General features: G+C 40.8%; 1 protein-coding gene across 50 annotated transcripts; it reads right to left on the bottom strand.

The window, feature by feature from the left end:
• Positions 1–1,591: 1,591 nt before the first annotated feature.
• Positions 1,592–13,046, bottom strand: LOC123689550. Of its 50 annotated transcripts, none has more exons than XM_045630088.1 (8): positions 12,896–13,046; positions 8,652–12,415; positions 7,872–8,305; positions 7,184–7,589; positions 7,030–7,104; positions 6,910–6,971; positions 6,545–6,681; positions 1,592–6,402 (listed from the first exon to the last, which is right to left on the bottom strand). In XM_045630088.1, the coding sequence occupies exons 2-7, from the start codon at positions 8,853–8,855 to the stop codon at positions 6,585–6,587; spliced, it is 1,278 nt and encodes a 425-aa protein (XP_045486044.1). In that variant the 5' UTR covers positions 8,856–12,415; positions 12,896–13,046; the 3' UTR covers positions 1,592–6,402; positions 6,545–6,584. The 50 variants fall into 50 exon arrangements, 42 of the variants coding, with proteins under 42 accessions (XP_045486044.1, XP_045486024.1, XP_045486041.1 ...); XM_045630068.1 differs by having other exon boundaries at positions 1,592–6,289; positions 7,793–8,305; positions 12,896–13,044; XM_045630085.1 differs by having other exon boundaries at positions 6,545–6,623; positions 7,793–8,305; positions 12,896–13,044.
• Positions 13,047–17,218: the final 4,172 nt, after the last annotated feature.

The following is a 17,218-nucleotide window of genomic DNA, read 5'->3' as shown; positions in this document are numbered from 1 at the left end:
TTATCAATGTTATCCTTAACGAAATCCTACATTTAGTGTAACTAAAGTAAAGTCGATATTATAAGAATGTTAGGTGAAACGAAGTTCGCCGGGTCAGCCTACAAAAATAGCTATATTCCAGTAGCATAAGGATTTTATTAAATTAATTTAATATTAGTAAACGCTCGCCGACCGAGTGAAGTCCTCTTCCAAATTATTTCCCTCGCTCTTCGCTACTATTTTTCAATCTTTCCCCGCCATCTCTTTTATTTCATCTTCCAGTTAACCAGAAACAGTTAATTCTCGCTCGTCTACATTCCGTAAACGTATAAATCTGAAATGGCGAATATAGAACCAAAACTAATAAACAGAAATAATAGAACAGTCGCCACTAGTAATACAGCTTCGACAGTCATAGTCATAATATCTTTATTCATTTAGGTAAACATGTACACTTATGAACGTCAAGGAAAACAAATTGAATTAATCGTAAATTTACATTTACCACCAGTTCGCAAGTCAAGGGCGTAGAGCGGGTAAGAAGAACTGGCAAGAAACTTTCCGACACTCTTTTCAATCGCCAAGTTTTTAATACAAATTGTTTGAACTGGAGCAAATCAATCCCAAGGATAAGGATCATTTAGGTATTCGTAACATTTATAAAAGGCTTTATTAATTAATTTACTTTTAACAAGGGCTTTGAATTTATTTAGTGACAGTTCTCTAATTTCGCTTGGGAGTTTGTTGTAAAAACGAATACAATTTCCATATAAGGAGTGGTTTATCTTCTGGAGCGTGGTTGGTCGCACACTCAAATTAGTTCTATTACGCGTATTATACTGGTGAAAGTCACCATTTGTTTTAAAATCGTTTAAGTTTTTTTGTACATACAACAAGGCTTCAAGAATATATTGACCGGATAATGTCATAATATTTAGTTCCTTAAATCTATTCCGTACCGACTCCCTCGGGGAAACAACAAATACCTCGAACAACCCGCTTCTGCAACACAAATATGGATTGAACCTCTGCAGCAGCACCCCACAGTAGAATACCATACGACATAACCCTGTGAAAGTAGCTATGATACACAATTTTAGCCGTACCCTTATCAGTAAGCTGTCGGATTTTCTTTACTGCATATGCTGCAGAGCTCAGCCTATTCGAAAGAGTCTCTATGTGTGGGCCCCACTGGAGCTTACTATCTATTGTTATGCCTAGGAAAACTGTTAACTATACTAGAGATGGAATTGTTTGCATCGTTTAATAATATGTTATTAATATTCACTTTAAATAAAAGTGAAGTGTCTCTTCAAGAGTTTGCTTTTGAGACGCAGAACCTAACATGAGCTCATATTGCCAGCCTATATATGGTGTCAGTTAAAATAAGTAACCTATAATATATGTAGGTATAGTTTATATGAGGGTACGAAATAATGGTATTACCTAACTAAGAACTGAATAAACTCGTCAATCAGAATCTCAACTGCATTGTATGTAGTAAGAAAGCTCATGCCAAATTATTTTTTTTTATGTACTTTCTAGCTTCATTGTATAAAAATCGTTTTGAATGTAATGTGGCTCACAACTACGAGAAAAAAAAAACAAAACGTCGGTGCATAAACATTTATTTTAGGTATCAAGTACGGTAGTTTTTTAGTCATTATATTCGTTCTTCAGATCTAGTTTACGTTTAAATCAGTCTCTTATATTTTTGTTGTTAAATCTTCATTTTCGTCCATCATCATCATGGTCCATCTTTCTTAATTTTGATATGGTTCAGTGTTCGTCGTTATCCCTCAGTGTGCGTCGTGTTCGTGTTCATCCCTCAGAGTTAGTCTTCTTCGTATATGCCCTCAGTGTTAGTCTTCTTCGTTTTTCAGTTTTCATCGTCTGCTTCGGTCTTCAGTCTTCCTCGTCTGCTTCGGTCTACAGTCTTCCTCGTCTTGTTCCGTCTTCAGTCTTTAACGGTCTTCAGTTTTCTTCGGTATTCAGTCTTCATTGTCTTTTTCGGTATTCAGTCTTCCTCATCTTCTTCGGTCTTCAGTCTTCCTCGTCTTCTTCGGTCTTCAGTCTTCGTCGTCTTTTTCGGTATTCAGTCTTCATCGTCTTCTTTGGTATTCAGTTCATCATCTTCTTCGGTCTCCAGTCTTCATCGTCTTCTTCGGTATTCAGTCTTCATCGTCTTCGGTCTTCAGTCTTCATCGTCTTCTTCGGTCTTCATCGTCTTTTTCGGTATTCAGTCTTCCTCGTCTTCTTCGGTATTCATTGTCTTTTTCGGTCTTCAGTGTTCATCGTCTGCTTCGGTCTTCACCGTCTTCAGTCTTCCTCGTCTGCTTCGGTCTTCAGTCTTCCTAGTCTGCTTCGGTCTTCAGTCTTCCTAGTCTGCTTCGGTCTTCAGTCTTCCTAGTCTGCTTCGGTCTTAATAGTCTTCTACGGTCTTCAGTCTTCATCGTCTTCTTCGGTCTTCAGTCTTCCTCGCCTCTTCGGTCTTCATCGTCTTCTACGGTATTCAATCTTCCCCGTCTCCTTCGGTATTCATCGTCGGTCTTCAGTCTTCCTCGTCTTCTTCGGTCTTCATCGTCTTCTACGGTATTCAATCTTTCTCGTCTTCTTCGGTATTCATCGTCTTTTTCGGTCTTCAGTCTTCATCGTCTGCTTCGGTATTTAGTCTTCATCGTCTTCTTCGGTCATCAGTCTTCATCGTCTGCTTCAGTCTTCTACGTCTTCTACGGCCTTCAGTCTTCCTCGTCTTCTACGGTATTCGGTCTTCCTCGTCTTCTTCGGACTTCATCGTCTTCTACGGTATGAAGTCTTCCTCGTCTTCTTCGGTCTTCAGTCTTCATCGTCTGCTTCGGTCTTCACCGTCTTCAGTCTTCCTAGTCTGCTTCGATCTTCAGTCTTCCTAGTCTGCTTTGGTCTTCAGTCTTCCTAGTCTGCTTCGGTCTTCCTAGTCTTCTACGGTCTTCAGTCTTCATCGTCTTCTTCGGTCTTCAGTCTTCCTCGTCTTCTTCGGTCTTCAGTCTTCCTCGTCTTCTTCGGTCTTCAGTCTTCCTCGTCTTCTTCGGTCATCAGTCTTCCTCGTCTTCTTCGGTCTTCAGTCTTCCTCGTCTTCTTCGGTCTTCAGTCTTCCTCGTCTTCTTCGGTCTTCAGTCTTCCTCGTCTTCTTCGGTCTTCATCGTCTTCTACGGTAATCAATCTTCCTCGTCTTCTTCGGTATTCATCGTCTTTTTCGGTCTTCAGTGTTCATAGTCTGCTTCCGTCTTCCTCGTCTGCTTCGGTCTTCAGTCATCATCGTCTGCTTCGGTCTTCAGTCTTCATCGTCTGCTTCGGTCTTCAGTCTTCATCGTCTGCTTCGGTCTTTAGTCTTCATCGTCTGCTTCGGTATTTAGTCTTCCTCGTCTTCTTCGGTCTTCAGTCTTCCTCGTCTTCTTCGGTCATCAGTCTTCCTCGTCTTCTTCGGTCTTCATCGTCTTCTACGGTAATCAATCTTCCTCGTCTTCTTCGGTATTCATCGTCTGCTTCGGTCTTTAGTCTTCACCGTCTGCTTCGGTATTTAGTCTTCCTCGTCTTCTTCGGTCATCAGTCTTCATCGTCTCCTTCGGTCTTCACCGTCTTCAGTCTTCCTCGTCTTCTACGGCCTTCAGTCTTCATCGTCTTCTTCGGTCTTCATCGTCTTTTTCGGTATTCAGTCTTTCTCGTCTTCTTCGGTCTTCATCGTCTTCTACGGTATTCGGTCTTCCTCGTCTTCTTCGGACTTCATCGTCTTCTACGGTATTCAGTCTTCCTCGTCTTCTTCGGTCTTCAGTGTTCATCGTGTGCTTCGGTCTTCAGTCTTTCTCGTCTGCTTCGATCTTCAGTCTTCCTAGTCTGCTTCAGTCTTCCTAGTCTGCTTCGGTCTTCAGTCATCATCGTCTGCTTCGGTCTTCAGTCTTCATCGTCTTCTTCGGTCTTCAGTCTTCCTCGTCTTCTTCGGTCTTCAGTCTTCCTCGTCTTCTTCGGTCTTCAGTCTTCCTCGTCTTCTTCGGTCTTCATCGTCTTCTACGGTAATCAATCTTCCTCGTCTGCTTCGGTCTTCAGTCATCATCGTCTGCTTCGGTCTTCAGTCTTCATCGTCTGCTTCGGTCTTTAGTCTTCATCGTCTGCCTCGGTCTTCACCATCTTCAGTCTTCTTCGTCTGCTTCGGTCTTCAGTCTTCCTAGTCTGCTTCGGTCTTCAGTCTTCGTCGTCTTCTTCGGTCTTCAGTTTACATCGTCTTCATATTTCAGATTTCGTCTTCAAATTTGAGTCTTCGATTCCATCCTTCAGTCTTCCTCTTGTTCTCTCATTCCTTTAGTTTTCATTATTGTTGTTCAATCTCCATATTTGTTCTTGGTTTATTAGTCTATCTTCGTTCTGTATTTTCGTCCTACGTCATTATTTTCAGTCTATACCTTGGTATTTTTCTCTTCATTTAGATTTCGTTCTTATATTAATCCGTCTTAGTTCAGGTTAGTCTACCGTTACTAGATACTACAGAACTTCTGTTCTGGCCCCATTTTAAGTTTTTTATTATCGAGGCTCTTCACACTTCGAGTTGGTTCTTTCTTCTCACTTCGTGTTGATTCTTTCTTCTCACTTCGTGTTGATTCTTTCTTCTCACTTCGTGTTGATTCTTCTCACTTCTTGTTGGTTCTTTCTTCTCACTTCGTGTTGATTCTTTCTTCTCACTTCGTGTTGATTCTTCTCACTTCGTATTAATTCTTCTCAGTTCTTGTTGGTTCTTCTCACTTCTTGTTGATTCTTTATTTTCACTTCGTGTTGGTTCTTTCTTCCAACTTCATGTTGGTTCTTCTCACTTTGTGTTGGTTCTTCAGTTTTTTTTATATTCGTTATCCGTCTTCAACTTTGTGATAATAAAACATTATTTACGGTTTTTCAGTATGAATGTTACATTTTTCTTGGTCTTTGTGTACATATTTTATAATCCAAAATTTTGATCCCGAATGCAGTATTTGGTCGTCATTTTTAGTACATATATTATAATACTGTGACCTTTGAGATATAAACTTTTTACCATTATTTGAAATGTCATATATATTGAAGTTTCACTTTTTCTTCCATTTTCAGACCTCTGACCAGCCCAGGTGTATCATATTTAATGTTGTATAACTTAAAATATATCCCCAACCCTTTGGATTTATCGATAGTAAATTAGTATAATTTATACCGTAACATTTTTTATTCACATCAGACGGTACATATTTGAGTGCAGTAGAGTAAGTAAAACTCATTTGAGTTATTATTGCAAAATAATTACAGGCCTCAAGTATTTTTAATATGTTTGACATGGTAAATTTGTGATTGTATGTCGTTTACATTACATTTTGTCCTTTTTTTCTCTTAAGCTGAAATAGATGTTAATCTGAAATACCTAAAATAATTTGTAGCTATCATAGCTGTGTATCATACACCTGGAGAGTAAACAAAGCTGAAGAAGCTGTTAAACTGATCCATGTTCTCATATTAATTACTCAGAAATATGCATTTTTGTTTAAGAAATAGTTTGGATACCTGGAAAAGATTTGGGGCTTACGTGTCATTTACGTAGGCGCAACCCGCTAGTCGCAAAATGTATAAAATGATTATGCATATGCGTTCCGTTTTAAAACTCCATAAAATCAAGTCTGTAAAAAATTGGTTTTGCAATATTTCGCAGCCATATGCAATGCAATGAACTCTTTAGTCTTACATCAGTTAACCTAAATGGCCTGTGGAAAAACGGCGTAAAATAATTTATTCTTGTAGGGAATGTTTACGCAATACATTCCATACAAAATTTTCATTTATCTTTACTTAATTGACTAGCAGAAAGCACAACAATACAAGAAATCAGACATTTGCAAACATAAAAAATAATTCTATTCTACTTTTACGGAAACAAAATGCTGAACCTGTAGTTAGTGGCTATATCACTCTTTTATTAGCTTCTAAGCTAACCCTTTAAGCAGCGCTCCGAACGCACTGTAGTCTCGTGAAGTCCTACAGTTGCAGACGCCCGAGGATGCACCCCGCTGTCGCCAGTTCTCAAGATGACAGTCGCAGGAACTGCAGAAGCTCAATAGAAGCAGTTGGCGAAGCATGTGCGGCAGTCAACCGCGCCTAGAGATGCACCCCGCAGTCTGCTGAGAATAAAAATGCATGATCCGCAGTCACCGTCATCCATCCGATGCACCCCGCCGTCGACAGAGCCTGTAGATGCACCCTGCAGTCGGTGAAGCCTGTGCGGCAGTCAGTGGCGACTGGAGATGCATCCCGCAGTCGGCAGAGCCTGTAGAGCACCCCGCAGTCGGCAGAGCCTATAGATGCACCCCGCAGTCGGCAGAGCCTGTAGAGCACCCCGCAGTCGGCAGAGCCTGTAGAGCACCCCGCAGTCGGCAGAGCCTGTAGAGCACCCCGCAGTCAGCAGAGCCTATAGATGCACCCCGCAGTCGGCAGAGCCTGTAGAGCACCCCGCAGTCGGCAGAGCCTGTAGAGCACCCCGCAGTCGGCAGAGCCTGTAGATGCACCCCGCAGTCGGCAGAACCTGTAGATGCACCCTGCAGTCGGTGAAGCCTGTGCGGCAGTCAGTGGCGACAGGAGATGCATCCCGCAATCGGCAGAGCCTGTAGATGCACCCCGCAGTCGGCAGAGCCTGTAGATGCACCCCGCAGTCGGCAGAGCCTGTAGAGCACCCCGCAGTCGGCAGAGCCTATAGATGCACCCCGCAGTCGGCAGAGCCTGTAGAGCACCCCGCAGTCGGCAGAGCCTATAGATGCACCCCGCAGTCGGCAGAGCCTGTAGAGCACCCCGCAGTCGGCAGAGCCTATAGATGCACCCCGCAGTCGGCAGAGCCTGTAGAGCACCCCGCAGTCGGCAGAGCCTATAGATGCATCCCGCAGTCGGCAGAGCCTGTAGATGCACCCTGCAGTCGGTGAAGCCTGTGCGGCAGTCAGTGGCGACAGGAGATGCATCCCGCAGTCGGCAGAGCCTGTAGATGCACCCCGCAGTCGGCAGAGCCTGTAGATGCACCCCGCAGTCGGCAGAGCCTATAGATGCACCCCGCAGTCGGCAGAGCCTGTAGATGCACCCCGCAGTCGGCAGAGCCTGTAGATGCACCCTGCAGTCGGTGAAGCCTGTGCGGCAGTCAGTGGCGACAGGAAATGCATCCCGCAATCGGCAGAGCCTGTAGATGCACCCCGCAGTCGGCAGAGCCTGTAGATGCACCCCGCAGTCGGCAGAGCCTGTAGAGCACCCCGCAGTCGGCAGAGCCTATAGATGCACCCCGCAGTCGGCAGAGCCTGTAGAGCACCCCGCAGTCGGCAGAGCCTATAGATGCACCCCGCAGTCGGCAGAGCCTGTAGAGCACCCCGCAGTCGGCAGAGCCTATAGATGCACCCCGCAGTCGGCAGAGCCTGTAGAGCACCCCGCAGTCGGCAGAGCCTATAGATGCACCCCGCAGTCGGCAGAGCCTGTAGATGCACCCTGCAGTCGGTGAAGCCTGTGCGGCAGTCAGTGGCGACAGGAGATGCATCCCGCAGTCGGCAGAGCCTGTAGATGCACCCCGCAGTCGGCAGAGCCTGTAGATGCACCCCGCAGTCGGCAGAGCCTATAGATGCACCCCGCAGTCGGCAGAGCCTGTAGATGCACCCCGCAGTCGGCAGAGCCTGTAGATGCACCCCGCAGTCGGCAGAGCCTGTAGATGCACCCCGCAGTCGGCAGAGCCTGTAGATGCACCCCGCAGTCGGCAGAGCCTGTAGATGCACCCCGCAGTCGGCGGAGCCTGTAGATGCACCCTGCAGTCGGTGAAGCCTGTGCGGCAGTCAGTGGCGACAGGAGATGCATCCCGAAGTCGGCAGAGCCTGTAGATGCACCCTGCAGTCGGTGAAGCCTGTAGAAACACCCCGCCAATGGGCAGAGCCTGTAGATGCACCCCGCAAACGGTGAAGCCTGTGCGGAGGTCAGTGGCAACTGGAGATGCATCCCGTAGTCGGCAGAGCCTGTAGAGCACCCCGCAGTCGGCAGAGCCTGTAGATGCAGCCTTCAGTCGGTGCAGCCTGTTGATGCACCCCGCAGTGGGCAGACCCTGTAGATGCACCCCGCAGGCCTGTGCGGCAGTCAGTGGCAACTGGAGATGCAATCCGCAGTCGGCGAAGAATGAAGATGCACGTCCCGCAGTTCCCGACATTCGGAGATGCGCTCCGCAGTTGGCAGTGCCTGAAGATGCACCCTGCAGTCCCGTTATCTCCGGAGTTTTAAGAAGCGCCCATCGCATGAGCTCGTAGTTGCCCGTCGCAGTATCCAGAGCCTGAAGCCACAGTAGTCGCAGGAGCCGAGACGCACCCCGCAATTGCAAGAGCTCAAAGTTGATAATCGCGAAGCAGTTCCGTAGTTACTTGTTTAAGCTCAAAACGCCACGCCGCAGTTGCTATAATTTGCAATTGCGGGGTGCCAGCAAAGAATAATAAAGCGTCAGTGTTGCTTAGATCGATAACTAGCGATTCAATCAATGTTCGACCAAAATTAATTTACAAAATATTTAAATGAAACCAACACGGTAGCGGTAAAATTTAAACTTAGGCTTTTCAAAATAATTATTAGTTCTTATAAAGAGCAAAAAGTGTGAGGATGCGTGAGAGTTTACGATACAAAACCTGGCATAGAGCTGGTGCCCAGGCTTGGAATGTTTGAGACTGGTTCTGCTGCCAACGACGTTGAGCGCTTGTGGTAGGATCAATGGCTAACAGCATAGAGCGCGTGCGGTTTGGCTGGACTGCACCCACGTCGTAGATTGCGTGCGGCAGGATCCCGCGCCCAGTGGATTGCATGCAACTGCGCATGGCGCTCGAAGTCAACATAGCGCCCTCAAGTAGAGCGCGGATGGCAGGATCTTGCGCTCACGGCCTGAAGGACGTGTGGCAGATTCCCGCGCCCACAGGCGTAGAGCACATGTGGCAGTATCATTGACTAGGGCGTGGAACAAGACCAACTGCGTATGACGCTCGAAGTCAACATAGCGCCCTCAAGTAGAGCGCGGACGGCAGGATCTAGCGCTCACAGCCTGAAGGACGTGTGGAAGATTCCCGCGCCCACAGCGTAGAGCACATGTGGCAGTATATTGACCAGGGCGTGGAGATTGGTGCCGGTACAGGACCAGCTTCTTAGAGCGCGTGAAACCGGAACCGGAACAAGTCCAGCAGGATCTAGCGCCCACGGCGTAGAGCGCGTGCCGCAGTAATTTACACCTATGGTGGAAGCAGTGTTTATGGAGGTGCGCGTGGTACTATTTATGACCATGGTTTCATCACAAAGTAATTTCAAATATTCGTATCATTTCTCAAGGCGACAGTTGCTAATTCGACTTGTCATTTTAATTTCTGTTAATTATTATCGTATGTTGTCCATTCACTTGCATCCGTCCATCATCAATATTTAATGTGAGGTACGTATAATAAATTGGAGAATTTTTATTCGTGAACTAGAATGTACATGTCATAGATAGCTTGATTAGTACTGTAGATTTGATTTCTATTTTAAAATAGGAAGTATCTGAAATGTGAAGTACATAACTTAACCATAGTTCCAAAATGTTTTTAAAATAATGGAAGAGTTAATATAACTCGACATTTATAAACGATAGAAAAATCAAATAAATCAGACTGTCAGCGGTTCTAATGTCGCCTGATCTCATAAAGATGATATCGGTGCCATTTTAAAATTGTTAAGGTGCATTATCAATTTATTTTAAAGTAGTACGATTGAAACCTGCTATTCGTTTTAAAATAAAAACAACTAGATTTTAGAAAACGAAATTAATGGATGTACAGTAGGTATAAAAGAGTTACTTATTTTCGCTGTGATTTACCTTAATTCCAGAACACGCATCTAGTTTAAGATGGGGGTTTTTTATTGAAGAAAATTTTTAGGGCCTATATACAATTCTTCTGTTCCATATGTTTAGTTTGTTTTTTCAAGTTAAATCTATGCATATTTTTTGTTATAATAGTCGTATTTCACCATTAAGTTTCATTTTAAGTTTCTTATAAATATCGTTGACTGTTGAACAATACTTCGTCATATTATCATTTAAATATGTATCGTATATCAATTAATATTTCGTCTAAGTATATGCCTGTAAGAAACACATTATCCTAGCAAGAGACAAAGCTTGGTAGGTATGTTCAAAAGATAGCTGTGACTGCAATATAAATTTCATAAGCACATTAATCACCATGCATTTGAATATAAATCAGTCACAAACCAGCCTGAAGTCAATGAAGAATCGTTTGGTAGCTCTGTGGTATCGTGTGCATCCCACCATGGATAATAATTAAGTAGGTCATGCCAACTTCCAAAAAACCAGGATAAAATCCAGCTCTTATCAATTTCAGCTTTCTAAATAATACTAACAAAACAATGGCGATTTATCGGATTAATTAATTAGCAGATTAAGCTGCTATTAATTCTTACAGATAGGGATTAATAAATAAGGATAAATGCACTTTATTCATAAAAATTACCTTAGTGGCTTCTCCAAGATAAATTTCCAATATTGTCATAGCTTTCCTCTTTGTTGATAATTGATTTTGGCTTAAGTATCAGTATGTAAATAATGTTTTTGGTTGCAGCGGTGTGAATTAAGCATTGTCATATACCGGTCTTAAATCTTACTTGCATTGAAAATTTTAGTTCTTGCGTTCATGTATACATTAAGTATATTCATTTGCAGCAAATAGAATATGGTTGGTTGATGAATGATAGGTTTTATATTTATAAAATGGGTGCCAGGTACACAGTTGAGCCCAAAATATTCCACATCTTTGCCAAGTGTGCATATTTATAAGTCCGCAAAATCAGATCCATAGTATAGCTACTTATGATAAGATGAATAAATTTATTTAAGAATTCCTGAAATAATTACCTAAAAACCTCATTATATCCTACCACCGTATATAATGGCGTTAATACCAAGATTTTGAAAAGGTGTCAATAAAATACGGAAATCGGCCAATAGTTTTTGCCTTGGTAACAAGGTTAAATGATTCCACTCACGGAATATCCACTTACCTATTTATTACCACGAGATTTTCTTTGTATATGACCTTAATTCATGGTTATTGCCTACGTTAGAGAATAAGTCATCTTGCTTTTAGGGACGTGGTGACGTGAGCGGTAGTGATTCCTTCTTCTTGAAGGTCCACAATGCATCATACTCTAAGGAGTGATATTATTATGGTCTTGGTATCACCACGGCACCCAGGAAAAAAGCTGTGAATTGTACACGAACAAATCAAGATGGCGTCAATTATTTTTGCAAATCTTGTCGAAATTTGATATCATACTAAATGCTTAATGTTTTACCACATTTACATTAAAGCTACGAGAAAAATACTAAATACTGTTTGGTTATCTAAACAACTTACCATAATGACTTGTTTCTCGATTTCGCTTGAAGAATGATTTTCAGATATTTGTTTCAATAATTTAGTTTTGATGCCCGTTATTCCATTTTACAGTTATTATATATATGTGTAAGATGTTACCTAGTTACTTTGTTTTCAATTTTTACCGTTCAATGCCAGGACAAAATATGTAGAGTAAATTTGTGCAACTTGCGAGCTCCAATTTTACTTGCATTTGTGCCGTGATACTGCTTAGCCTGTGTAGATTTAAAAGTCAACACATACTAGCCCAAGTCTAAATCGGGCATTATATAAACATGTTATTGGCACTCACCCTACTCTTACATATTAGTCAAATATCGCATGATAAAATATCATCAGCTATTAGTTGTATGACAGCATGCCGCTAGCCGTCTTACTTGCGCCTCATTTCGTCAGCTGAATCTGTGCTCGAAATAACAACACATAACGGCCCTCTAGGGCCTATACATAAAAAGTTTAATTGCGCAAGATGGTAGGTAATAGGTACCTATCGTTACCTATGTGAACTGTGTACCGGCCCCGTATAATCTCGTGTAGCGGGCTAGTTTGAGGCAGCCGTAAGGCCGCAAAGCCAAGACACGTACGCCATCTCTCCTTTCACAATAAACTACGCAGCAACTCGCACCTTGACTGCCATTGTCTCCGAAGTCCACGATGACTCATGGAATAATACACGTTGGGTGAAATTTCAAATATTACAAAATAGACAAATTAAATTCTACGCCATTTTTAAAACATTTATTTCCATACTTAAACATATGTTACAATTTTCTTATTCAATATGAATAAACTTTTAATTCCAATCGACTATTGTATATAGCTAACTGAAACATTTTATTAACAATGAAACATTAAATTAACTAGTAAAATGCATGATACCGTTACAAACCCATATCGTAGTTACCTCCGAGCACGCCCGCGCGGCAACCAAGATGGCGGCCGTCGGATGCAGGCCCACGCGAAACGCAATGGGACTGTAAATTTAGAAAACATCTTGCATATATCACAGATACAAAAATACTTTACATTACCTATTGTTCATCCTACTTAACTAGGGGTTTTACATTGTCCAATTCTTTAAAAAAGCTATCTAGGCCACTGAGATCATTCTTCCACAAATTATCAATTTTCTCCCGCTCCTGCTTCGCCAACTCCTCTTCTTTGTCGCTTATTCCGAGATCTGCTTGCATTTGAGCCCATTTTCTAGCACGTTCCCTTTGTTTCGATAGTAGTTCATTTTCAGCACGTGACAGGGAGTTACTCAATACAGCGATCATACGCAAGTCACGCTTTCTCTTTGTCTTTGCATTTATTGATTTAGATTTAAATTTACGGACCCAGTTAGATAGGGATTCAGTTTTACTTTCACAAAAGTCAACTATATGTTTTTCTTGTGCACTGTAGCCCATATTAAAAATTATAGGTATTATATAGCGTGTGAGAAGATTACACACCTGTATCCGATCAGGCACAATGCCCAAAAGATTTCTGAAGAACTTGGTTACACTTCACACTACGTCCACACTGCACCGCGTCGAGGAAATTAATGAAAGCGGATTACGTCACGTTTCGTTTATATAGGGGACGCTATTAAGCACGGAACTGCGCAGTTGTATTCCAAAATGGCGTCGGGCCAATAGCGGGCCAATCAATAGCTCGGAAGCGTATCTAAACTGGGATGCTATTTATTTCCTTGATAAATTACACAAAACCACTATCAAATAAATGCACGTTGAGAAAAAAAACGTATAAGCCGTGTAGTGTAAATAATATAGCGTCCAAGTACAACCGAAATAATAACGTAAGGATATGAAATATCGTTACATTGATTTAGTTTAGTTACGATAATTAATAGTAATGTCTCAAACTTAAAGGCCTTTAACATACACTCATGATATTAACAGGTTTAATTCCTTTTTTCTTTTCTTTAATTAAATTGATTTGTAAAATTACAAAAACAACAATTATAAATGTAAATTTTGCAAAATGTTTTTATAATATTTTCTTACCACAAAAACGCAGTTAAAATTCTAAGTCATAGCAGAGTCTACGCTTGGTCTACGCATTTAATAAACATGATATAATAGGGAAGGGAAGAATGATGAATATGTAGGAAAATGTTTTAAAGATGAAAAAGTAAATGACATTGGTTGTATCATTAAATTTAAGTTTCAAAATTTGTGCCTAGTTTTAGGTAAAAAGAATGAAGTGGCAACTCAAAAATGAAACAAGAAACGTTGTGAATTGCGACCTCGAGCAGCGGGGTATGGAGTAGAGAGGGAGGTAATACTGCAGATGATTCGTTTGGCCAAGAATCTCCGCGAAGAAAAAATAAATGTACATGAGTAATGAGTATTGTGAATTTGTGTTATGACTTATGTGTATTCCTCAATAATCAATTGTATATTGAATATTGATCAACTTTGTACTTCTACCGTACGACATACCCCACTAATTAAGATTACGCGATAAAATTAAAATACATACCCTTGAAAAGAACTAAATTAGGTCTCTCATCATAGTACAAATAACTCATTAATAAAATAGGCATTAGTTAATGATCTGCCACAATTATTGATCTATAATTTATTTGTTAGTTCAGAGTAAAACAAAGTAGTGTTCTGTCGGAATGTATGTACAGATATAAATATAAATGATAAAAATATAGTACAGTAAATATTTTTTTTCATGGACTTGTTAGACTAATGGCCTACTCCTAAATATATAAGACTGCCTGTCTTTTTTTGTAAAAGTATGATATTTTTGTGAATAGTATTGCTTTAAGGAATAAATGAGGCTTAATTATACCTATATCTTTACTGATTTAGATTTTTATGTAGGTATGAATTGTACATTTTGATAGGTGCATTATTAATAAGTAAGGTAAAATAGATGTTTCCTTCCGGAATTTGGAATAAACATGACACGATTATACATGATTAGAAATAATGATATCGATGTTACTCTTTTAAGGAAGGAGAATTTATTGCATATGTAATTAGTGAGTTCCTAGCTATCGACAATTTTCCGACTATAGTATATTTGTATCGTGGACGAAACACCAACCTTATATTATAAATATTATGAGTGAATAATAAAACAATTCTGTAAACTTCAATGACGCATCTCTGAATCATTTCATTCAGTTTCAAGCAATTTTATGCTATAATTGCAGCAACTATAAAGTTGATAATTTCGTGTACGGTATCAATGCGTCAACAATAATTAACATGGCGGCAGTCGCCATTATGTGACGTCACACCCTGCTGTCGATCGATAGCAGCTGCGGCTTGCGTCGGTCGGCGGGTTTCGAAAACACGTTACACTTTCAAGACGACCTCGTTTTTATCCCCTCACCTAAGGAAATATGCAACGAACTTTCCCACATTTGTATAACATAACCATTATTTGATATTGTTGCACTGCAATTTTTTTTTATTTTCATGGGTCACTATAGTAAAGTATTAGGAAAGAATACATTTTACTTTGTCTTATGAATGTATCAAGAGAAGTGTAATTTTAAAATGATGTGTAAATCATACCTAACCTCCCAGTTATCTATATCATAATCTGGATTAACTTATAATTACAGTGAAAATGAAAAGGTATTGTTAGTTCAGCCACAGGATGAACTATTTTTGTATAGTTATCCCCTACATGGTTTCAAATAGCAAATCCCTATTTATAACTTCTGATGCCACATTTACATTCGGCCATAGTGAGCAGGGAAGTACGAGTGTGTAAACATAAGAATCTTACGCTGTATAGCGTTTTAATATTACTCGTCGTTTTATTCGTTATTCTAGGAAGAGTAACAATAGCAGGTAATGCGGTCGTGTACGTGTTCAATATTTCGACGTTTATGATTTGGTTAAAACATTTTAACTTAAAACGCATATTTTATTATATTCGTTTTGTATGTTTATGGGATGTATTTTTCGTCTATATAGTCATATATCTACACTAATATTATAAAGAGGAAAACTTTGCTTGTTTGTTTGTAATGAGTGACTGGACCGATTTTAAAAGTTCTTTCACCATTCGAAAGCTATATTATCCACGAGTAATATGTTCGATATTTAAAACGATATAGAATACAAAAAAAGAATGTTCGTCGTAGACGATGGTAGATGATATCTATCCATCGAAATAGAACTTTGTAAGTACCTAATTATCAACGTACCTACTTAAGTAACTTTTAAATGCAGATACTTATTCTGCTAGTAAGTACCTATGAGTTATTTATAATGCCTGTCTTTTGTTTCAAGGACGTAATAAATAACTTTTTCAATGAAATGAATAGTGAAGATTATGGGGAATTTACTAACTTTTGCAGAATGTCTCGTACCGATTTTAAATTTCTGTTAAACAAAATTGAGATAACATAAGACTAAGATAAAGAAACAGAAAGACTAAGAAGACCTAATCCACCAAAAATACGCCTAGCAATAACCCTTCGATGTCTACCGACTGAACATAGTTACCTAAGTCTACACTACTTATTTAAAGTTCCAACGCCGGGTATTTCACTGATTGTCCCAGAAGTATGCAAGGCTCTTAACACAGTTTTAAGAGACGAAATAAAGGTAAGAAAAGTAGATTTTAAAAATCACCATGTTTTTATTAAAGAAAGGAATTACAAACTCTCAATAGGTAATAGTATTAATTTCAGATGGAGACGGAGTTGGACCATATTGCGAAGACGGAGTTGACAATGTTTGTTGAGCATGGGGAGATGGCACTGAATAAGACGTGACGTGCGTTGATGATTGCTCGTCATCAGGGTAAGGGTTATCCAGAAGAAGACCATCAATTTTGTACATAATCCTGTCTCGCATTCTTTCTGGATATTTCCTTAACTTTTTTGCTAACAATGAAGCATAAACATCGCACTCGTCTTCCTCTCTTTTTTTTGTTTGCAGTATGTTGGTTAAAGTTTCAAAACTGTCATTAATTTTTTTATCGGCTTCACTGAATATATGGTCCATGTGTCTTTTCTTTGGATTAGTTTTTGTTGCTGTATAGTGAACAGTTCGTGAACTTTCCTTCTCTTTTGTTTGCGGTGGCTTCGGAGGCATGGTTTCGTCCACTTTGGAACCTTGGGTTGGTGCTGTAGGTGACTTCGGAGGCATTGTTTCACCTTCAATGGAACCGTTGATTGGTGGTGTATCATTCTGAAGAAATATGTTATATTTGTTACAGTTACCACAAACACCTGAAGAATGGTTAGTTATTGAAGAGGGATTTAGAAAAAAATTCCCGCGATGTGTTGGAGCTCTCGACGGGAAACACATCGTAGTTAAATGTCCATTATATAGCGGCTCGAAGTATTATAACTACAAAAATACATATAGTATTGTGCTAATGGCTTTAGTAGGTAGTAACTATACACACACGGGCGTCATGCACATCCACGGAGGACCGTAGCAATGTGTGCTATAGGTGCGGAAAAGCGGGACACAAATCTGTCAGATGTGACGAAGCACCACATTGTGTTATATGTGCAAGCGAGAACATGGCGGCGAATCACGTGTTAGGTGCAAGAAATTGCAACCCTACTGTAAAGACTTCTCAGGCGATGTCAATGTAATGGAAGATGGTTGCTGCAGCAGCCAGTCACGGGGTCTCTTGGTAGAATGCTAACGCGAGCCCAAGTTACCCCAACAGTGACGTGATTGGTGGGAGGGGTTTAGTGGGTAGGGCTTTAAGAGCGAGTCCCACACTCTGTGCGAAAATGCATTCCCCTCAATAAAAAAAAAAAAAAAAAAAAAGGTAGT

Source organism: Pieris rapae, chromosome 11, assembly GCF_905147795.1.
Source record: "Pieris rapae chromosome 11, ilPieRapa1.1, whole genome shotgun sequence".
NCBI lineage: Eukaryota > Metazoa > Arthropoda > Insecta > Lepidoptera > Pieridae > Pieris > Pieris rapae.
The sequence above is the reverse complement of the archived record's forward strand: the minus strand, read 5'-3'. Positions and strand labels throughout refer to the sequence as shown.